Source organism: Cervus elaphus, chromosome 7, assembly GCF_910594005.1.
Source record: "Cervus elaphus chromosome 7, mCerEla1.1, whole genome shotgun sequence".
In the NCBI taxonomy this organism is placed as follows: Eukaryota; Metazoa; Chordata; class Mammalia; order Artiodactyla; family Cervidae; genus Cervus; species Cervus elaphus.
This window is the reverse complement of record NC_057821.1, coordinates 11,192,210-11,215,592: the sequence shown is the minus strand read 5'-3', so window position 1 is coordinate 11,215,592 and position 23,383 is coordinate 11,192,210. Positions and strand designations below refer to the sequence as shown.

The 23,383-nt window shown below is 43.3% G+C and overlaps 1 protein-coding gene across 2 annotated transcripts in view; it reads left to right on the top strand.

Annotated features, from left to right (window-relative positions):
• SLC26A8 (solute carrier family 26 member 8) overlaps nucleotides 1-23,383 on the top strand; it is an 83,027-nt gene that overhangs the window by 56,366 nt on the left and 3,278 nt on the right. For both annotated transcript variants that reach the window (XM_043907289.1, XM_043907290.1), the window contains exons 10-17: nucleotides 872-985; nucleotides 6,212-6,289; nucleotides 11,495-11,590; nucleotides 12,908-13,014; nucleotides 13,096-13,165; nucleotides 13,554-13,646; nucleotides 13,753-13,884; nucleotides 20,371-20,733. In XM_043907289.1, the coding sequence (XP_043763224.1) occupies nucleotides 872-985; nucleotides 6,212-6,289; nucleotides 11,495-11,590; nucleotides 12,908-13,014; nucleotides 13,096-13,165; nucleotides 13,554-13,646; nucleotides 13,753-13,884; nucleotides 20,371-20,733 (1,053 nt within the window). The remainder of the gene's footprint in view (nucleotides 1-871; nucleotides 986-6,211; nucleotides 6,290-11,494; nucleotides 11,591-12,907; nucleotides 13,015-13,095; nucleotides 13,166-13,553; nucleotides 13,647-13,752; nucleotides 13,885-20,370; nucleotides 20,734-23,383) is intronic.

Here is a 23,383-nt window from a genome sequence, read left to right as displayed (position 1 = left end):
ACTGTAACCAGAGAGTCACTTGGACCACTATTTGAGCTATAATTAAACAAAGGTTTTTGCGAAGTGTGACATCCTTAACTCTGAAGCTACCTGAATTAATATGTATGTTGTTACTCTAGAACAGATATGGGGTAGGGAGGCATATGTTGTTAAGTTGGCAGGGTGCCTCTCCTCTCCTTTTATCTTCCTTTCCACCAAGTCCTTAGAAGTCTACCACGTACCAAGGCACAACAAGAAATACAGTGGAATGTCAAAACTAGGCTAATAACATAATTCAGTTGGTCTCCCAGAAATAGTCTTTGTCACTTTTTTAAAAAAGTCTCTAACCATTCTGAGTTTGGCCCATTCCCTAGAAATCAAAAAGGAAACAGGGGGACTTCCCTGACGGTTCAGTGGTTAGGACCTGGTGCTTTCACTGCTGTGGCCCAAGGTTCAATCCCTGGTCAGGGAACTAAGATTGCACAAGCCCCTTGGTGTGGGCTGGTGCCGAGTGGTTAGGATCCCAGGCTTTCACTCCGAGGCCCAGGTTCAGTTGGTGTCCCACTTTGACTTTAGGATAGTATAAAAGGAAGCGAGAAAATAGTACTTTGTGTCTCTCTGTCATCCTAGTGATCAAGTGAAAGAGAATAATAAGGCAAAAGTCTCATTTTCTCACTTTGGATAAGGGCTCTCCTTGTGATCTTTAGCTAAAGTGAAGAAATCAAATTTGCCATCCTTCAGTTCTTTCCAATAATCTTTCAGTGTTATTTGAAGTGATACAAACAACCTTATCTTCATATACAAGAAATAACAGTGTAACTTTAGTGCAAACTCAAGTCAGCCTTCTTCCTTGACAAAAAACGGGCCTAAAGTATTTGCCATTTCTTTACAGGATTTAATAGCCATTGGCCTTTGCAATGTCGTCAGTTCATTTTTCAGATCTTATGTGTTTACTGGTGCTGTTGCCAGGACCATTATCCAGGATAAAACTGGAGGAAGACAACAGGTGTGTGCAATAGAATTTGATCTCTAATATACAGAGATAATTATGTCTATTTATATGTATATTCACAGAAGGGGATTATATTAGCTTAACCATATTGCTGTTTTACAGTTATGCCTGTTGGGAGGAATTTGTATTATGCTTGTTGGATTTCATGCTTGGCTTAATTTTTGCTTAGCTTTTGTCTTAAAAGCTATCTGTCAATGAGGAATTTGAAGATCATTTTCTGTAAAAATATTACTGTTAAAGGCTTCTATATATTAGCCCGCAAGAAGCTACTTTCCATGTAATAAAGATAATATTTCAGGTAAACCAACTATCACCTATTAACATCTTTTTCTATGGGGAGATACATTCTCAGTCCTAGTCAGTGAGAGTAACAAGACAACTCTCGCCTTCCTGACAGCAGGACTAGAAACTTTTCTAACTCCTCAAAGGACATGACAGGAGACTCTAGTCTTTGTCTAGGTGAGCTTAGGGAATTTACGTTCATTCTGCCTTTGTGTAAGAGAAAATTGTCTAGGTCAGATCCTCTTCAGATATCCTGAATTAGTAAACTAAATATACAGGTGTATGGAAGGGAAGAGGAAAAAAAGAATGATGGCAAAGTTTTAAAGGGAAGCTCTCTGCCCAGTTTTCTGGCATGAGATTTTCTAAGTCCAATATTCACGTGTTTTAGACTGACCAGATAAAAGTGAAACAGTTTACAACATGAGAGGTAGCCCATCTCAGTTACGTAGCCTGAATAAGTGTCAAAGAACTATCAGACTTGAACCTGGAATAAGCCCATGGACTGAGTCAGAGTTCAGGAGGCAGAGAATCAGAAGCCACAGACAAGCTGGAGCCACCCCAGCACAGCAGGGGGAGGAATTGCTGTGGTCAGAAAGTAAAGTGTCAGGGGCTCCCTGGTGGCCCAGCGGTTGAGACTTTGCCTTCCAGTGCAGGGGGTGTGGGATCAGTCTCTGGCTGGGAAGCTAAAATCCCACACATACCTTGGAGCCAAAAAACCAAAACATAAAGCAGAAGCAATAGTGTCACAAATTCAATAAAGACTTTAAAAATGGACCACATTTTTAAAAAATCTTAAAAAAAGTAAAGTGTCAGAAGAAGGGACACAAAACTCAAATGGGGAAAGAGAAAGTGTCACAGTTTATGGGTGAAATATCAGGTGAAAGCTAATAAAAGAAGATTGGGTAGTGGTGTGAGCATGGGTCTAGAGTAAGACTGTATGATTTTATGTGGACTGAGTTTTGTCAGAGAGCTTCTACCAAACATACTGGTCTTTTAAGGGGTAGCTCTTCTGCACTACTGTCTGATCAGAGAAGGAAGATGAGTTTTGTTGAAAAACAATGATGTTCTATGCAAGTGAAGTCAAAATAAGAGGATTTTATGATAAGAAAAAATGGAAATAGCTTTTCCAGACATCAGTTCCCTTTAACTTGTGACCACACACTTTGTTTATTTAGTATACAAACGTAACAAATTTGGGGAGAAAAGATGTGCATGGTCGGAAAAAAATCAATCACAGTGCAAGTAAAATTAAGTGCAGAATAAACACAATAAATGTTAAAGTGCCATAAATACTTCAGGAAGGAGAACGATGGAGGAAGTAGGGCTTTTCTGGATCACCATGAGAGGTTTAGAGTATGTATAGATGGAGGGCAGGAAGATGGGCTTCAGTTCAGCTTTGGAGTTGCCTTTAGCCTGTTGGGCAAAGTGACTCTCATTCTGTTTTCTGCTGTGGCTTCGTTCTCCCCTGCCAAAGACATCTCTCTCTGTGGTGAAGTGACCCTTCACAGGGAAGCATGTCCCTCAGGATGCTGGTAAGCTCTTCCCCAAGACCCCGACTTGCCCAGGGCAAAACGCCAGTTCAAGCAGAGAATGCCCCTGGCCCCTGACCCTCCACATGTGAGCTTCCCCACCTCCAATCTGAGTTTCTGATCTGGACTCACTCCACCTTCTTCATCCCCTAGCAGGGGTTCTTCTCTCTACCCTTCTCCTCTGGGGACTTTTTGATTCAGCCTGCCTGAGAACACCCTCATTTTTTCAAAGCTCCCCAGGACTGCAGAAAAGAGAAGCTTAGGGGCTGGCTCTGAACCTATTTGATTATGACCGGCCACCAAGAGCCACTTATGTACGTGTGTATGTATGTATGTCTGACATACATAAACACGGTGTAAAATGCGTCTGGATTTCACTTTAATTTCTCCCTGTCTAGAAACTTGTCTTCACTGGTTGCAGCAAAACCTATCAGCCTTTCAGCCCTGGCCTGAACCTTAAGTGATGGCAGGCCAGCCGAACTGTCCTCCCTCTTCTCGCTGATCCAGTTCTGACCCTGTGCTTCCCTCTTCTCTCTGATTGTGTTCCTTTCCTTGTTGCCTGCTTTCCAAGGATGAGCCTTCTTGCCTTGTCCCCAGGCTCCCAGAACTGCTTTACCCTATTCCTTCTTTTTTTTAAGTTGGAGCTTTACAATGTTGTGTTAGCTTCTGCTGTAATGTCATGAATCTGTTTTATGTATACACGTAACCCCTCCCTCTTGGATCATCCCCAACCCCATCCCCAACCCCAGGTCATCACAAAGCACTGAGCCAAGCTCCCCGTGCTACAGAACAGCGCCCCACTAACTATTTTACACCCAGTATGTATATATCACATGTCAGTCCTACTCTCCCAATTCGTCCCACCCTCCTCTTCCAGGTCTGTGTCCACGTACGTGTCCATTCTGTCTGTGTCTTTATTCCTGCCCTGCAAATAGGCTCATCTGTACCATTTTTCTAGATTCCACATTTATGCATTTGTTTTTCTCCTTCTGACTTACTTCACTCCCAGAACTGCTTTTAAAAATGAGTTATTATTTTTAAAAAAGAAAAGAAATAAATCATCACAAAAGGAAATGAGTTGCATTCTCTTTAGAGAAAGCAGATGGGGCAGTGGAGAGAGCCTGGGTTTTGGAGTCAGTTGGTCAGGTGGATTGAAACCTGACTCTGTAGTTCCTAGATGTGTGACCTTGGGAAGTTACTTTCACTTTCTGGGGCTCTAGTCCTCATCTGTAAGATGGGGATAAGGATAACCTTTCAGTTGTGAGAATTAAACTGGATGACAACAGAGCTTCTGCCCCAGGTCCCTAGAGTGCTGGTCGGTGTATGGTAATGTTCTGTCCACTGCTTGTGGAGCAGTTGTTGTCTGAGACTATTCATGTCACTAGTGGCTGTGCTTTATGAGAACTCGCATTGCTTTGAGTCCCCGGGAAGAAGGTAGGGTCAGTCTTGGTTCAAGAAAGCCTGAAAAAGTGATGGAAAATCAAAGCGGAAAAGCACAACATGCATGAGATGTCAAGTTGTATTAATATATGCTTGCTGCCTCTAGGCCCCGTTCACGCACTGAGTCTGGGATTCTGAGAATCACCATGCATCCTCCTAAGGCACAACGCCACCAAGGATGGCCCTCTGATCCCAAAGCCCACTCCTCTGCGTGTGCAGCCGTGAAAGTGAAAGTCACTCAGTCGTGTCTGGCTCTTTGCGACTCCATGGACTATGCAATGCAGTCCATGGAATTCTCCAGGCCAGAATACTGGAGTGGGTAGCCTTTCCCTTCTCCAGAGGATCTTCCCAACCCAGAATCGAACCCAGGTCTCCTGCATTGCAGGCGGATTCTTTACCAGCTGAGCTAGCCGGGAAGCAGCCATGGGGGACAGACAATTATTGGCAGGCTTCCCTGAGCAGCCAGATTTATGGGATTTCAGTGTTTGGTTTATTGTCATTTTAAACTAGGTTTTATACAGCTAATTTTGGTGTCTGTATGTCTTTGTTCCCTTAAAAGTAATCCAAAAAACTTTGGAGGAAAGAAGTAGTAGGAAGAAGTCCTGATATGTTTTCCTGTGCTAAGCAAAGCCGTTTCTTCTATAGCGTGAGACCGCCTGAAGCTCGACCCTAAAATTCAATGTGGCAACAGGCTGAGTTGTACACTGGCTGCAGGAGCTTATGGCTTCAGTTACCTTTTTCAGTTCCACAGTGTATAAAATGTTTGCCATGAGAACTTCCTGAGTTTCAGTTACAGTGATCCATTTTCCTGAATCCTTCTGCCTACATTCTTCTCTCAGGGTTCAACTTTTCCACCTTGGGTTGGTCCCTTAGCTGTGTATCAGTCAGGGTGGAGAAAAAAGGAAGCAGGATATTGATTTCATTGCAATTATTTTCAGTGACACGTTTCTATGGCAAATAGCAGTGAGCAGTGAGAGAGAACCCAGTAGGAAGTCTTTTTCACACCTAATACAAAAGAGAAAAAATATTAGACAATCATTGCTGCATGGTCATTTAATGGTTTAGATTTAAAGTTGCTTGTTTGTGTTAGTATATGCTATTGTGTTGATTTGTTTTTATCCCCCCCCCCACCCTTATCACCATGAGAAATTACACTGCTTTGTATTATTTTTTCTGTTTAAGTAGGGACTTATCCAATGGAAATTTATCAACAGAGGATACAATGAGTTCAAGATTATGTCCAGAGAGCCTTAAGATTATAAAGAGAAGTATGTTTTTTAGCTTTCTACCTGTATTTGACAATCTGAATCACTGTTTCCCAAGTAGTATGAACCCAGAGGAGTCAACTCAGCTGGAACAGGATCCAGAGCTGCTGTCAACAGCCCTGACTCATGTTCATTACCTTTCTTTTTTTTTTTTTTTTTATGGTATCGAGGCAGAGAGAAACAAAAGTAGGAAAATCAGAAGTGAATATCATGGTATTAAGATGAAGCACCACTGAAGCTGTTAGATGGGAAGCTATGCAAACCCCAAAAGAGCGAGGTGGAACAGTTGGGATTTTAGGGCTGGCAGTAATGGGTCTACCAGGGCTTTTCAAAACTACTCAAGGAAGGTTAAAGTCTGGAGGAAATGAAGGCCGGATTTTAGGCGACTTCAGATTCACAGCACAAAGCTATGGCAAGAAAGATTCGTATATCCAAGACCATCTGGAACTTTTCAGGAACCCTTCATACATTCAGTCAATAAGTATTTATTGAGTACCTGGTATGTGTTGAGCATTTTGATAAGAACTAACAATGTCAGTTCACCGAAAACGCACTTATGTTAGATGGTCATACATATTCAGCCCCTTTTAAGAAAAAAAACAGAAACAAAAATGACACGCTTGTCACCAAGCAGAAGGCCTCAGTCGCAGACAGGGACCAGTACATTCCTGATGCTCTCTCCCCAACTGGCTCTGTCTCCTCAGTTTGCATCTCTGGTAGGCGCAGGCATCATGCTGCTCCTGATGATGAAGATGGCACGCTTTTTCTACAAACTGCCAAACGTAAGTAGACCTGATCAGATGCCTGAATCAGGTCACATCTTGGTGGGGGCCTCTCTGAGGGGGACTGCATTCTGCTCATCTCCAGTGGTTGCCCCAGGCTATTTCTGGTTCTTTTCCTTTAAAATAACTGCCTCTACCAAAAGAATCCACCTGCAATGCGGGAGACCTGGGTTTGATCTGTGGGTTAGGAAGATCCCTGGGGGAGGGCGTGGCAACCCACTCCAGTATTCTTTTATTTATTTATTTTTTAAATTGAAGGATAATTGCTTTACAGAATTTTGTTATTTTCTGTCAAACCTCAACACTCCAGTATTCTTTCCTGGAGAATCCCCATGGACAGGATCACAAAGAGTTGGACGCAACTGAGTGACTCAGCACCTCATAGGACTAGGAGTTAAACATGATAATATGTATAATGTAGAGAGAACAGTTTTGAGCTAATAATAAGCGCTCAAGAAACAATTGTGATTCTTCTCATCCTCATTAACCTTTTTTAAAAAATTTCTTTAGCTATAAAGTAAGCTTTTAGAAGTAAGGATTCAGTTAAATATGACCAAAATAGACTTCAGATGCCAGAACGCCCATTACCAACACAGGCTTGGAAACTCATTGTGCATTCATGCCATCTGTTTTCCTAAACAGTTTCCATAAGTCCTTGTTCTGCATTCATGTGAACTCAATCCCCCTACCGCTGCCACCCTGTCTTTTGGTCGGTTCACAACACTGAAAGTTGAGTTTTAATTCTGTATTCAGCTAGAATGCCTCTATGTACTTCCATGCCATTTCTTCCCTTTGTGTGAAATGAATGATGACTTTACATTTAGATATGCCAGTTGCATTAATTACTGACTATAATCAATTTGTTCTAAGTTACAGTATAGGTCAATGCCCAGTGTCCGTGATTTCTTTTTAAATGTCCTCCGTGTTCCCTTTAGTCATTTTTAGATAGTACTAAGGTGGGGAGGTGGGGCTTCCCTGGTGGCTCAATGGTAAAGAATCTGCCTGCAATGCAGGAGACCTGGGTTCAATCCCTGGCTTGGGAAGATCCCCTGGAGGAAGGGCATGGCAACCCACTCCAGTACCCTTGCCTGGAGAATCACATGGACAGAGGAACCTGGCGGGCTGCAGTCCATAGGGTCGCACAGCGCTGGACATGACTGAAGCGACTAAGCAGCAGCAGCAAGGGAGGAGATTTTATTCCTGGTGTGGCAGCTTGCTTACCCACTGACGTAGCAGCCCCTAAGCTGGAGTGGTTGTAAATATTATACCCATCCTTTTGAACATGTTTGGGACTTCCCTGGTGGTTCAGTGGTGAAGAATTCACCTGCCAAGCAGGAGACGCAGGTTCAATCCCTGGGTCAGGAAGATGCCCTGGAGAAGGAAATGACAACCCACTCCAGTCCAGTATTCTTGCCTGAGAAATCCCATGGACAGAGGAGCCTGGCAAGTTACAGTCCATGGGGTTACAAAAGAGTCGGACATGACTTAGCAACTAAACAACAATTCCACCTGGTGAATATCACGTTTCAGTAGAACAGGACCATCTTAAGGCTGTTGCTGCCTTTGGTTCTTGTGATTCAGGGATCTTGGAAACCAGCCATGGAATATATGCATGGTGGGTGGGATTAAGCTTGTGTTTATCACACAAGCTGTCCTCTGATTCCTAGCAGAAGTCATCTCCAGAATGAGGCTTATGTAGCATCTTTAGAGCTATAACTCTTGGGAGTCTATTTTTGGTGGGCCACTCACTAATTTACTTTGGACAGTGATATTTTTCCTTTATAGCATGAAGAATCAGAATTTAAAAAAAAAAAATCTCAAATAAAAATCTGTCCGAATTTACTGCAGGGTAGTGATAAAAGTGAGGCTTCCCAGATGGTTCAGTGGTAAAGAGTCTTCCTGCCAAGGCAGGAGATGCAGGAGATATGGGATCGATCCCTGGGTTGGGAAGATCCCCTGGAGAAGGAGATTGCACCCCACTCTGGTATTCTTGCCTCGAAAATCCCATGGACAGAGGTGGGTTACAGTCCACCTTACAGAGGTGTGTTACGGTGGGGTTCCAAAGAGTCACACATGACCAAGCACACAGGCATGCATGCACAGTGATAAAAGCAGGTAAGCCCTTCCTTACTATAAATATGTTGGGGATAGAACAGCCCTTGCTTTTGGCCAACCATGTTCTGGAACGTTATTTTTACATCATCTAGTTAGGATGTTGCTGGGTGAGAAAATGCGAACACAATCTGATCAGTGGAATAACTGAATTTCTATAACCGTGGCTCTCTGTGAGGATTAAACCATGAATGGTTCCTTCCTGTCTTTATTGGAGTATAATTGCTTTACAATGTTCTGTTGGTTTCTGCAGCACAACATCGTGAATCAGCCATATGTATACATTTGTTTTCTCCCTATTGAGCTTCCCCTCCCATTCCACCCCTCTAGGAAGCACCTATCCTTCCTTCTTTGAAGGACTGTGGGTAGTTTGTTGCAAAATTCTTGGGAGAGTAATTGGTAGAGCATCCTGGCAAGGATCTCAACTAGTGAGCAAGGGACCCAATATACATTTTTTAAATGTAATACAAACAGTGTATTCAATATTGTTCCAGTTTTGTGTGGAAAAAAAATACATAGGCTACACCAAAATGTTATCTCTTGTATGATGGAAAATATATACAAATTCAGTTCTTCTTTGCACTTGAGCATGTTTTATCTTCATATTCAGAAAGGTAAACATTGTTATTGTATATTTCATGAAAAAGATTTGTCTCCCTGTCATGCTCTGTGTGTATGCTCAGTCATTCAGTCCTGTCTGACTCTGTGACCCCACGAACTGTAGCCGCCAGGCTCCTCTGTCCATGGAATTCCCCAGGCAAGGATACTGGAACGGTTGCCGTTTCCTCCTCCAGAGAATCTTCCTGACCCCCGTATCAAACTCACGTCTCCAGTGTCTCCTGCATTGGCAGGTGGATTCTTTACCACTGAGATACCTCGGGAGCCCTCATACTTCACACCTCAAGTCAAAAGTCTTGTAAAAGTTGAAGTTGAATTTCTTCTTTCCTACCACATCTCCCTACTGATTGCAGAAATTTGGGGAGATTCTTGACTGGTAAGAAGATGAAGCTGGAAAACAAGTAATTTCTGCTGACTTCATTTTTGTTCCTCCCCCCTCTACTGACTTGCTGCATCCAACTGGTTACTGAGTAACCTCAGAAAACCAGAGTAAGCCTGGATCCAAGCCACTTCCGAGAGTGGGATCAGTTCTAATTGGCTAGATGGCTAGGAAAAGGATGAGAAATGTTTCTTAAAGTCTGTTAGATTCTACTTTGAGGCCCTGATGATTTTATACCCCTATGAATATTGATCTTCATTTTCTTATATTTAAGACACTGTCTTTCCATTACAAAAGGAGACATGCTTGCTTTTTAAACTTTGGGAAATTCATAATAGATAAAAATCTATTTTTTAGATCGATTGGTCACACACAGAGGTGGCAGTCCCTGAAGCCACAATCACAAACCACTATTAACATTTTGGCATATACCTAACCAATATTATTCTCTATAAACAGATAGTATTTACTTTGTATGCTATTGTTGTTTAGTCACTAAATCTTGTCTGACTCTTTGCAACCCATGAACTGGGCTCCTGCCAAGCTCCTCTGTCCATGGGATTTCCCAGACAAGAATATTGGAGTGGGTTGCCATTTCCTTCTCCAGGGGATCTTCCCGACCACAAGGATCAAACCCGCGTATCCTGCATTGGCAGGCAGATTCTTTACCACTGAGCCACCAGGGAAGCAGTCTTTACTTTGTGTAATTGTGATCTAACTGTACTCACAATCTGGTATTCTTGTTAATTTCGTGTATAATGTGATACTCTTACTATCACTTATTAATCATTTTAAATTAGGTTATCTGAGGTTTTTTTATTATAAATAACACAACAATGAGCAATTTTGTACACCTGCCCTTTTCTATATTTAGGATAGATTTCTAAGGGGAAAACAAAAGTTCTGTATGAAAGCATATCAATCAGTATTTCTTGCTCAGTCACTTCAGTCATGTCCAAGTCTTTGCGACTCTATGAACTGTAGCCTGCCAGGCTCCTCTGTCCGTGGGCTTCTCTAGGCATAAATACTGGAGTGGGTTGCCATGCCCTTCTCCAGGGGATCTTCCCGACCCAGGGATCAAATCTGCATATTTTAAGTCTCCTGCATTGACAGGCGGGTTCTTTACCACTAAGGCCCCCCTGGGAAGCCCTAGTATTTCTTAATATATTGCCAGATTATTTTTCAAAAGGGCAATACCCATTTTTAATGGAATGTCCTCAATGTTTTAAATTTGCTAATTTAATGTGGTGGACCAAAACAGTGGTATCTCACTATTGAAATAATCGTAGTACATCATGATTAGGCCTGGGGTAAAAAAAAACACCAAATTGAAACTATTTCCGAATTTCTGTGAGTGGACATTCTCCTAATTTGTCATCCCATCTGAGAATGGTTTCTATAGGAGTATCAGTCACATAGGTTATGTCACACAAACTAGACAAAGCCAGGTCGAATAGGCACAGAATAAGACAAACGGCCAGAGGTGCCAGCCAGCCTCCCTGTGGGTCTTTCCTCATCCTTACACCAGAAGTCACAACATGGCAACAGAAGGGGCGAGAGGATCATAACCTGTGGCTGCTCTTCCTCTCACTGTCTGTGTGAGTAACCAGTGACCTGAATCTAAAAGGGGCATGTGGGGACTTCCCTTGTGGTCCAGTGGTTAAAACTTCGCCTTCCAATCCAGCGGGGTATGAGTTCAATCCCTGGTCAGGGAGCTAAGATTCCACATGTCTTGCAGCCATAAAAAACCAAAACATAAAACAGAAGCAATATTGTAACAAATTCAATAAAAATGGTCCACATTCAAAAACTCTAAAATAAAAGGGGCTTTTGAGAGCTGTCACTGGCCAAGTGAGTCACACGGCCTGGCTGTGTCTTGTGAGTCTGATAAATTATAAAGGTGAGCAGAGACAAATGTGGGGAATAGTTATTTGATTGGACAGTGAGTTGTAGCACAGACCTGGTATTGGTATGAAATATTAGTGCAGAATACCTCTGTGTGGCAAGGCTGACCAAGCCTCTGTGGTTCCTTTGTGGAAATTTGGAAGCTTTACCCATGAAGGGAAAATGAAGCAGGGTTTATTTTTTCCCCACAGGCTATAGTGGCTGGTATTATCCTGAGTAACGTCCTGCCTTACCTTGAAGTTGTTTATACCCTACCCAGTCTGTGGAAGCAGAGCCAGTATGACTGTGTGAGTGTAGATGCGCTGGGGAGGTTGGGAAGGATGGAGGGGAAGCCTGCAGAGAGAGGACGAGAACACGCGAAAGTGACCAGTGTGAACCCACCATCTGATGCGTCTCTGCTGTTGCTCAAAAAACGGGAGTCAAGGTTATTGGGTGCACAGAAATACTGAGACCCCATTCCAACTATATGAAGTTCGATAAAACAGAAGTAATTAAGCAGCTGCAGTTACACACAGATCTAGTAAAAAGGGTTCAGCATACATGGCATATTTGAATGACTTTTAATCTGGTTAATAGAACTACATTGCAGGAGACAGGAAACAAATCCTAACAAGAGAAGAGGGCGTCTTGCCAGGAAGGGTAACTGATGGAGTGCTCCCCTTTTCTCTAGAGAAGAAAACTAGAGGACATATAGGGGAAATCGCAAGAAATGAAAGATAGGGGATGGTGATGCAATGAGAGGCGAGGGACCCAGAAGAGGAAAGAGACCATTTTTGGATCCAGGTCCCTGAGAAGTTAAGAGGGGAATGTGGTCCAGTATACAGTTAGAGCGTCTAGTCTTTGGAGCGGAGACAGCACTTCCAACAGCCCCGGAGAGAACAAGGGAAGGTTGAGTGCAGAAACTAACAAACAGTAAACAGGAGTAAACAGTTAAGGGATTTTCAACCCATCTTCTTTCTAAAAAAATTTTTTTTATTGGGGTATAGTTGATTCACAATTCTGTGCTAGTTTCAGGTGTACGAAGTGAATCAATTATACGTAAACATATATCCACTCCTTTTAAAAAAATTCTTTCCCCATATACACAGTAGCGTATAAATGTCAGTCCCAACCTTCCAATTTATCCCTCCCCCTCAGCCTATCTTCGTTATGAAAATGAAAGTCAAATCACCTGCTGAGAGATGGAGTAGGTGGTGGGACAGGGGCTTGAAAAGGATGTTAAAGATTCCTAATGACTATCATGGGTCTTAAAATAGCAACCAGTAATTTGGTCAGTGTTCTGGGTTGCTTTCCAAACAGTATTTCTAATCTCAATAAATTCTATAAAGCAGATATTATTGCCCCAATTTTTCACAAGCGGAAACTGACATTTTAAGAGAAAATTAAAGAGAGATGTGACCAAGAATGCATAAAAGAATTGCTAGGCAGCCCTAGGGCCCAATCATTTGTGACAGCATCAGTCCATGTGGCTGTGGAATTTGTTCTCTAAATCCTAGGTGTTAGGAGAGAAAGGATAAAGGTGAATTGAGGAAGAGGACTTGTGATTGTCTCAATTCTGCTTGTTGTCACGGTCTCCCTTTCTCTTCCTTCCTCTTTTCCATAAGCTCATTTGGATGGTGACATTCTTGTCTGCAATTTTACTGGGACTGGACATTGGACTAGTTGTTGCAGTAACTTTTGCCTTCTTCATCATCACTGTTCAGTCACACAGGTATTTTGTCTGGGGTAATAGGAGGTGGGCCATGTCAAGGTGAAGCAACTGTGACCTAAAGGCAAATGCATTTCCTTACAGAACTAAGATTCTCCTCCTGGGTCAGATCCCTAACACCAATATTTATAGAAGCTTCCAAGACTATCGGGAGGTAAGAATCCAAATGAGTCCCACTCCTTTGCCCAAAGGATGGGATGGACCACGCCTGCTGCTTAGTTTTTCTACAAAAAAACCTAAGCTCCTTTGTTCCTCTCTGCTGCTCTGCAGATATGGATTTACAAAGGCGGGGAAAATGATGCAGCCAGTTAAGGATAATTTTAAATGTACTTCAGAGGGAGGAGGGCCAAGAAAAAGAGAGGTGTGAAGAAATAAGAGGGGAAAAGAAGAAAGCAGGGGGTGAAAACCAGAGGGAGGAATTTGTTAGTTCTTGATGCTTATAAAGAACACAGATTCTCCAGGATGTTCTAAGGATTTTTTTTCCCTTACTCCATAAAAGAGCTGAAAAATTGCCCTCAAGTGTACATTTATTTGTCTTACAGGTTACAAACATTCCAGGGGTGAAGATCTTCCAGTGCTGCAATGCCATCACATTTGTCAACGTTCACTACCTCAAGCGCAAGGTGTTAGAGGAGGTGAGGGCTGTCCTCTGCTTCTCTGCCACCTGCTTCCCTCTCGGTCCCAGAGTGTTCTCCCCTCCCCCACTCACCACTTGAATTAGACCCAGCATATGTCTTTCAGATTGAAATGGTAAAGGTGCCTCTTACAGAAGAAGAAATTTATACCCTGTTCAGTCAAAATGAAGAGGGCGCACAGCGAAGACGGATTTGTCGGTGTTACTGCAACTGTGATGATCCAGAGCCATCGCCCAGGGTTAGAGACACCTCGTCTTTTCTCCTACATTTTATAAAGAAATGCACTAGTAGAGTGTTGTTTTTTTTTTAAATTATTTATTTGTTTGTTTATTTGTATCATTGTCTTCATTGCTGTGAGCAGACTTTCTCTGGTTGCAGCAAGCGGCTACTCTCTAGCACACAGGCTTCTCGTTGCAGTGATTTCTTTTGTTGCGGAACACAGACTCCAGTGTTCTTGCCTGGAGAATCCCATGGACAGAGGAACCTGGCGGGCTACAGTCCATGGGATCGCAAGTGTTAGACACGACTTAGCGACTAAACCACCAACCACCACAGACTTTAGGGTACACGGGCTTCAGCAGATGTGGCGCATGGGCTTAGCTGCCCTGCGGCAGGTGGGATCTTCCCAGACCAGTGATTGAACCAGTGGCCCCTGCATTGGCAGGCAGGTTCTTATCCACTGTACCACCAGGGAAGCCCCGCACTAATAGTTTTCTAAAAAAAGAAAGAAAAAGAAAATCTAAACTCCTTCAGGGATTTTAACTCATAGAAGAACCATGAATAATCAGAAATCTCCGTTTCTACTCAGAAATGGAGACAGAGGTTCCTTTTCAGGTCAGATCTTACCCTGAGAGTAGGAGGCAGGAGGAGATGTCTCAAGTTCTGACTCCCTTCTCAACCAACGACCAGTGACTTATCTGAGCTCAGAGCACAGTCTGCTTGTTGAGATTGTCAATAGCTCCCTGGTTGTCCCTGTTTTCCTTGACTTTAATCTTAGCTTCCTGGCTGTAGATTTCTGAGAATGAGTGATTGAAAGATTGTTTCCTAGTTTGCAGCAGGGTCAGGGGCAGGGTCAAGCTGGCTGGGGTTCCCAAGGGTCTGTCAGGGTCTCCTGATATCAGTCTGTGACCAGGGAAATGATGATGTGGTAGGGAGGGCGGAGAAGAAGACGTGCTTCAGAAGATTATTCTAGCAGCTGAGTTAAAGTGCTCATTCATTTCCAACTCAGACTTGATCTAAATATTCCCTTTCCCCAGAGCAGGGCTGTTCATTTCCATCTTTGAGGACTTCATGTGTACCTACACCCTGGAGCGGCAGCCATATCTACACACACACACATACATGCACACACACACATTTCCCACCCACCTCCTCACATGAAGTGAAGTGAAGTCGCTCAGTCGTGTCCGACTCTTTGCGACCCTGGGGACTGTAGCCCGCCAGGCTGCTCTGTCCATGGGATTCTCCAGGTGAGAATACTGGAGTGGGTTGCCATTTCCTTCTCCAGGGGATCTTCCCGTCCCAGGGATTGAACCCAGGTCTCCTGCGTTGCAGGCAGATGCTTTAACCTCTGAGCCACCAGGGAAGCCCTCCTCACATGGGCACCAACAAATACAGAACATGCACTTGTGTGTGTGTGACGCAGCATGGACTGTAGCCCATCAGGCTCCTCTGTCCATTGGATTCTCCAGGCAAGAATACTGGAGTGTAAAAAAAAACAAACAAAAAAAATACTGGAGTGGGTTGCCATTTCCCTTGCCAGGGGATCTTCCCATTCTGGAAATTGAACCCACATCTCCTGCATTGGCAGGTGGATACTGAGCCACCCGGGGAAGCCCATTCGCATTCCCATACAGCTGAATGGAGCATACGTCTCCTGAGCTCCTGGAAAATACAAACTTCCCTGCCAAGAGGAACAACTCTACTAGTAGAATTAACACTGTCTCTGATTTTTATTTTGCATCCACATTGCACTGATTATGGTAGAGAGTGTTTATAGGGCATCAGAGAATATATTTTAGAGTAGGATATAATCATCTAGTATTTGTTGGGCTTATACTTGGTACCCAGAACTATGATACTATGAAAAAGAAAACCAAATGCTTAGGGGCCTCTGCCTCTAGGTCTTTCTTTTTAATTGTGATATAAAGCAGATAACATAAAATCTAGCATCTGAACCATTTTTCAGTGTACAGTTCAGTAGTGTTAAATACATTCACATTGTTGTGCAATCATTACCACCATATATCTCCAGAACCTTTTCATCTTGAAAAACTGGAACTCTGACCCATTCTACAACTTGGCATTTCCTCTTCTTTCCAGCCCCTGGCAACCACCATTAGACTTTCTGCTTCTATGAATTTGACTATTCCAGATACCTCATATAAGTGGAATCATACAGTATTTGTCTTTATGCAACTGGCTTATTTTATGTAGCATAATGTCCTCAAGGTTCATTTGGGTTGTTCTTTATTTTAAAAGTTTTTCATGGAAAAATCTGAACCTATATGAAAGTAGAGACAAGTATAATGAGCCTCTATGTACCCACCAACCACTTTAAGATTTATCACCTCATATTCAATCATTTCATCAATACCCCTACCCACCCATAACCCATCAAAATCACAGGATTATTTTGAAGCAATTCGTGGAATTTTAAGTCAACTGAGGGCATTCCCTGGCAGTCCAGTGGTTAGGAGTCTGTGCTTTCACCGCTGCGGGCCCAGGTTCAATCCCTGATCAGGGATCTAAGATTCCACAAGCTGGAATCTTGTGCTGTATGGCCAAAAAAAGAAACAAACAAGCTGGAGAGACAATACTCCATTAATGTGACATTTAAGGTTATTATTGTATTTTATCCATCCAAAAATATACATTATTTCCCATCTCTGAAATTTAGATACATTATATAATCAATGGCAATATTATAGTTTAATGTGCAGTGTTTTATTTCTTTTTTTTTAAATTTTTAAAAAAATTTATTTAGCTGTGCTGGGTCTTAGTTGCAGCACGCAAACTTTTGAGTTGCAGGATGTGGGATCTAGCTCCCTGACCAGGGATTGAACTCAGGGTCCCTGCATTGGGAACCCGGAGTCTTAGCCACTGGACCACCAGGAAAGTCCCTTATTTCTTTCTTGATAGCACAAAAAGTAGTAGTGATGAAAATAGTATGGTGAAGCATACCATGCAGCATATTGCTATGTTCCAAATTGTGTGTCTATAACAACTCTGACTTCAGGTAAAGAAATATGGGCATGAACTCAAAAAGACAGGGAAACATCACGGTAGTAATGAACTTAAGACGGGCAGGAGAGAGAAAATTGGATTTACGTCCGGTAGGAAAAAAGAGGACTCCCAGTCCATGAATAGGCTTGGGCAGCAACACAGAGGTAAAAGTGAGCATGGGGTTGTCAGAGTAAGGGCTTCCCCAGAGGCTTAGCAGTAAAGAATCCTCCTGAAATGCAGGAGACATGGGTTTGATCCCTGGGTCAGGAAGATGCCCAAACACTCCAGTGTTTTGTCTTTTTTTTTTTTTGGCCGGAAAAATCCCATGGACAAAGCCACCTGGCAGGCTACAGTCCAAAGGATCGCAAAGAGTCAGACACGAGTGAACTACTGATCACAAGCACGTCAGAGTAAAAGGCTTGGCCTGGGCAGTAAGTTCAGGCAGACCCAGAGGGAGTGGATTGTGAAAGCTCCTGAAAGAGTGTAGAGCAGATGGAGAAAAGTGGGGAGGCTCTCGGAGGTTTATTTATTTATTTATTTTTCATTTATTTTTATTAGTTGGAGGCTAATTACTTTACAATATTTTAGTGGTTTTTGCCATACATTGACATGAATCAGCCATGGATTTACATGTATTCCCCATCCCGATCCCCCACCTCCCTCTCCACCGAGGGAGACCCGATTCCTTTGGGTCTTCCCAGTGTACCAGGCCCGAGCACTTGTCTCAAGCATCCCACCTGGCCTGGTGATCTGTTTCACCCTAGATAATATACATGTTTCGATGCTGTTCTCTCGAAACATCCCACCCTCACCTTCTCCCACAGAGTCCAAAAGTCTGTTCTGTACATCTGTGTCTCTTTTTCTGTTTTGCATATAGGGTTATCATTACCATCTTTCTAAATTCCATATATATGCGTTAGTATACTGTATTGGTCTTTGTTTTTCTGGCTTACTTCACTCTGTATAAGGGGCTCCAGTTTCATCCATCTCATTAGAACTGATTCAAATGAATTCTTTTTAATGGCTGAGTAATATTCCATGGTGTATATGTACCATAGCTTCCTTATCCATTCGTCTGCTGATGGGCATCTAGGTTGCTTCCATGTCCTGGCTATTATAAACAGTTCTGCGATGAACATTGGGGTGCACGTGTCTCTTTCAGATCTGGTTTCCTCAGTGTGTATGCCCAGAAGTGGTATTGCTGGGTCATATGGCAGTTCTATTTCCAGTTTTTTAAGAAATCTCCACACTGTTCTCCATAGCAGCTGTACTAGTTTGCATTCCCACCAACAGTGTAAGAGGGTTCCCTTTTCTCCACACCCTCTCCAGCATTTATTGCTTGTAGACTTTTGGATAGCAGCCATCCTGACTGGCGTGTAATGGTACCTCATTGTGGTTTTGATTTGCATTTCTCTAATAATGAGTGATGTTGAGCATCTTTTCATGTGTTTGTTAGCCATCTGTATGTCTTCTCTGGAGAAATGTCTATTTAGTTCTTTGGCCCATTTTTTGATTGGGTCATTTATTTTTGTTTTTTAGTATTTATTTTTATGTATTTATTTGGCTGCACTGGGTCTTCATTGCAGCATGAGAACTCTTAGTTGCAGCGTGTGGGATCTAGCTCCCTAACCAAGGATAGAACCCAAGGCCTCTGCATTGGGAGAGTGGAGTCTTAGCCACTGGACCACCCAGGAAGTCCCTTATAGGTTTATTCTGCCTGGAGAACCTTGAATCTCCCCACCACTGAACCCCACCGTCAGCTGTTCCCCAAAGGCCTGGCCTCAGTGACTGTCAAGACTTGGGGAACATCTGTCTTCTTTGAACTGTAATATTATCACTTGTCCACACCATTTTTAGCAATACAATATATACTATCATGTATAGTTATCTTTACATTTTCCCCTATCTTTAAAGTTTATTTCACAAGCAACATTATTAGAACAGATTTTTCTTGAAGAAACGTCATCCCAAAGTATACTTCTGTAGCAAACAGATTCTTCATTTTCCCACATGCCTTCCAGTTCTTGTCTATATAGCTTGCTGTTTTTGCTCAGTCACCAAGTTGTGTCCAACTCTTCGAGACCCCATGGACTGCAGCATGCCAGGCTTCTGTGTTCCTTACCATCTCCCAGGGTTTGCTCAAGTTCATGTCCATTGCATTAGTGATGCCATCCAACCATCCCATCTTCTGTTGCCCTCTTTTCCTTCTGCCTTCAATCTTTCCAAGCATCAGGGTTTTGTTTTGTTTTTTTTTCCCAATGAGTCAGCTGTTTGTATCAGGTGGGCCAAAGTATTGGAGCTTCAGCTTCAGCATCAATCCTTCCAATGAGTATTCAGGGTTGATTTCCTTTAAGATTTCCTTTATAGGTTTTTACTCATCCTTTAAATGGACATGTGCCCTCTCCCCAGGGAGAATCTGGCCGCCATGACTGCAGAGTTAACATTCACATCTTTCTTGCCATTGTATTCCTGAGGCTTGGTTCTGTCCTTAAACAATGCCAAGCACCCCAGGCCCATTAGGAGGGTAAGAGGAGTGGAAGGTAAATACAGCCATGCTCTAGGAACTTCTGTCTTCTTGAGGAAGTTTGACAGACAACAGTTTCACTGTTGAGAAAGGAGGGTTGAGAAAAGGGACTGACGGAAGAAATACCGGCTTGGCCAAAAAGTTTGTTCAACTTTTCCATAAGCAGCTATAATCCAATGCTTTAAAGTTATAGTAGGTGCTGGAGACTAATTAGAACCCAGGGATGAGGGAAAAGAATAAATCAAAGATGATTTTGAGTCTGGCTCACTAGGACAATGATAATGTCACTGATGCATGTGGGGGAAGTTGGTAGGGGGGAGGGGGATGCTGTGAGTGGTGAGGATCAGGGAAGATGAATGTGGCTTTATATACATTGTTGTTGTTTAGTAGCTACGTTGTGTCCGAATCTTATGACCCCATAGATTGTAGCCCATCAGGCTCCTCTGTCCATGGGATTTCCCGGGCAAAGCATACCAGAGTGGGTAGCCATTCCCTTCTTCAGGGGATCTTCTCAAGCCAGGGATCTAACTTGTGTCTCCAGCTTGGCAGGCAGATTCTTTACCACTGAGCCACCAGGAAAGCCCATGCATAAACAGACGGCTAGTGGGAAGCTGCTCTATAGCACAGGGGGCTCAACACTGTGCCCTGTGACAACCTAGAGGGAAGGGGTTGGGGGGAGATTCAAGAGGGAGGGGATGTGCATACTTGCGGCTGATTCACGTTGTTGTATGGCAGAAGCCAATATAATATTGTAAAGCAGTTATCCTCCAATTAAAAAAAAAGATCAATATGGTTTTAGTCACAAGCTAGAAGTGAAAATGAAATATCTAAGGAGAAAGGTATAGTGCGTGGTCTGTGAAGTTTTCCAAGAGCAAGGGAAGTGAATTAGTAGACAGAAACAGCATAGTTGCAGATACTTCCAGCCTTCTTGGAGTCTTATCACAGCACCCCCCCCCCCCAACTCTGTTGTCCCAGGTTATTTACACCGAACGATATGAAGTTCAACGGGGCCGAGACTCCTCCTTCATTAACCTGATCCGCTGCTCACGTTTCGAGAGCATGGACACAGCCCAGACTATGTCTGAAGACCAAGTACCATACATAACATCTTCCACATCTCAGAGAAACCCAAACTATGAGGAGGTGGAGAAAGTTTGGCTTTCTGATGACCCTTCCAGGAGCATGACGATCACACTCCCTGAGGCTTCTGACACTCAGGTCAGGGCTACAAAAGTGCCTTACTCGACTTCAACTATTCTACCCAGCGTCCACACCATCATCTTGGACTTCTCCATGGTACATCTTGTGGACGCACAGGCTTTGGTCGTATTAAGACAGGTAAGTACTGAGGAGGTGTTCACAAGAGCTCTGATCCCTGACTGAATCCTGTTAGCCACTGATCAGCTGCTCTGTGACTCCTAGGCCACTAGAAACGGCATACCAAAGACAGTTTAAGGTCAACCAGCATAAAAAGAAAATGAAGCAACTCTGATTTATTAAACAAGGGTTGGTTCCCTAAGCATGGCACATTGTTCCTCAAGGACTAAAAATCAGAAAATTCTTAACACCATTGAAACAACGATCTGTGTCATGCCCAGCAACTCACATCCTGGGAGTTAGCTACAAAAAATTTCAAGGAATAGGTTCATATGCTACAGAAAAATGTTCATACAGAATTCTCTACTATTCAGCTGCTCTAAAAGGCACTCAGGAGGTTTGAAGAAGTTGTGATGAAGTGACACATCAAGGGTGAGGTTGCCCAGTCCAGTACCCCAGTCCAGACCCATAAGGATCTTCGCCAGTTCCCTCTTCATTGCCTCTTTGGGTGAAAAAGGCAGGAAAGATTTTTCCTTCAAAAGCAGTGTTCCCGGAGTCCTGATTTCTCTCCCACCTTCTAGTTTCTCAGACAGTTTTCATTTCTCTCCTTCTTGTACAAATATGGACAGCTCAGGTGCACAACCAACCATACTGTTTTTATTGTTTAATGTCTCATAAGCACAAAATGGGCTTTCCTGGTGGCTCAGATGGTAAAGAATCCGCCTGCAATGCAGGAGACCTGGGTTTGATCCCTGGGTTGGGAAGATCCCCTGGAGGAGGGCATGGCAACCCACTCTAGTGTTCTTGCCTGGAGAATCTCCATGGATGGAGGAGCCTGGCGGGCTACAGTCCATGGGGTCGCAAAGAGTTGGACATGACTGAGCAAGTAAGCAAAGCACACAGCAAGCAGAAAATAGTGCTTGTGGGAAGCTGCTAACAGGAACCTGCCGATAAAGCACGGGGGCTCAGCTCGGCGCTCTGTGATGGCCCAGAGGGGTGGGATGCAGGGAGAGTAGAAGGGAGGTCCAGGAGAGGGGGGATGTATCATACATATAGCTGATTCACTTCATTATACAGCAGAAACTAACGCAACATTGTAAAGCAATCATATTCCAATTTTAAAATTGCATAAGTATCTTTTTCTCAGGCAGCTTCTCTCTTTTCATTCTCTCTCGCTATTGCTTCTGCTGGCTCAGTTTCACATATCCTGAACCCACTCGCTTCCCGGCTCTGACTGCACCCACTTTTTTTTTTTCTTTGAGAGCTGCTCCTTCAGCTGATTTTCCTTCTTTGATGCTCAAATTCTATGTAACAAAATATTTATAAATATTTTATCCTATTTCTTATTCCCAAGCAAATATGATTCTGTTTTAAGTGAATCCAGCTCCTCTTTGGTCTAAGGCAATAGGAAGCTTGTCATAGCAGAAAGTGGTCTCTGGATGTGTGCTCTGTCCTGGCTTGACTGCCACCCCCTGTCCATTGGACCCAAGGTAACTTATTAAATTGTTTTGGGTCTTGGTTTCCTCATCTATGAAATGAGAGGCTGAGAAGAGATTTACATTAAGGGTTTTCCCATCCATGAGACCCTCTCCCCTCCAACCCCCCCCCCCCAACTCCATTTGTAGACTCAGATATACTTGATTATATTTTATCTTTGGAACTTCCCCATTTTAGGTTGTAGTACTGGGCTGCGTTCTCTTCTCCTGGTCTTACACTGTAGATGCAACTTTAGATTTCATTGACCTTCCGTTATTGAATGTCTCTTACATGCCAGACTGAGTTGAGCACATTTATATACACTGTTTCATTTAGTTCTCACAACAGCCCTGGGAGACAAGCCACATTTCCCCCTAAGAGTCCTGGGCTCACAGCCAGGAAGGGACCTGTCCAGCACTGGAACTTAAAGCCTCTGACTTTATGTCACTCTTCCCCCTGTTCTGTAGCTGTGCCGTCTTCTCCTCCCTCTCTTTCTTTTTTCGTTTTTGTGGAGGCACCGTGTGTTCTGGTCCTTAGCATGACCCTCCCACACCTGGCCTACGCTGATGACTCTCTGCCCCAGATCATGTCTGGGACCTTGACTTTGCAGCTGTCAGAGGCTCACAGCACACTCTCGCACTTTAAAAATCACAAGTTACTCCCCAGGGGTCTGACTCCGTGTTTGTTTCCAGTTTGGTTTGTAGCTTCTTCGGTCAGGGCATTGGAGAGGAGTGATTTCTTTGATCACATCACCAAGGCCCAGCAGTTCTTTGTCCTCCCTGACACGGTGCTGTTTGTTTTGCTCTATACTGCTTTTTTGGAGGAAATGATTGCTTTGTTTACTTCATAATTGATAACTTACACTCACTAAGAAAAATTCCAGTGGTTGATCTTATTAGAGATAATTACTCCATTTAAGCTTCTTTTTTTAAAAAAAATTTTATATATTTATTTTTGGCTGCACTGAGTTCATTGCTGAGCTTAGGCTTTCTTCAGTTGTGGTGAGCAGGGGCTACTCTTTATTGAGGTGCAAGGGCCTCAACAAGTGCAAAGAACTTTCAGTGCTGGAACTTAAAAACCATTGCAGTGGCTTTTCTCATTGCAGAGCATGGACTCTAGGCACATGGGCTGCAGTAGTTGCGGCTCACAGGCTCTGGAGCTGGGGCTCAGTAGCTGTGGCACATGGGCTTAGTTG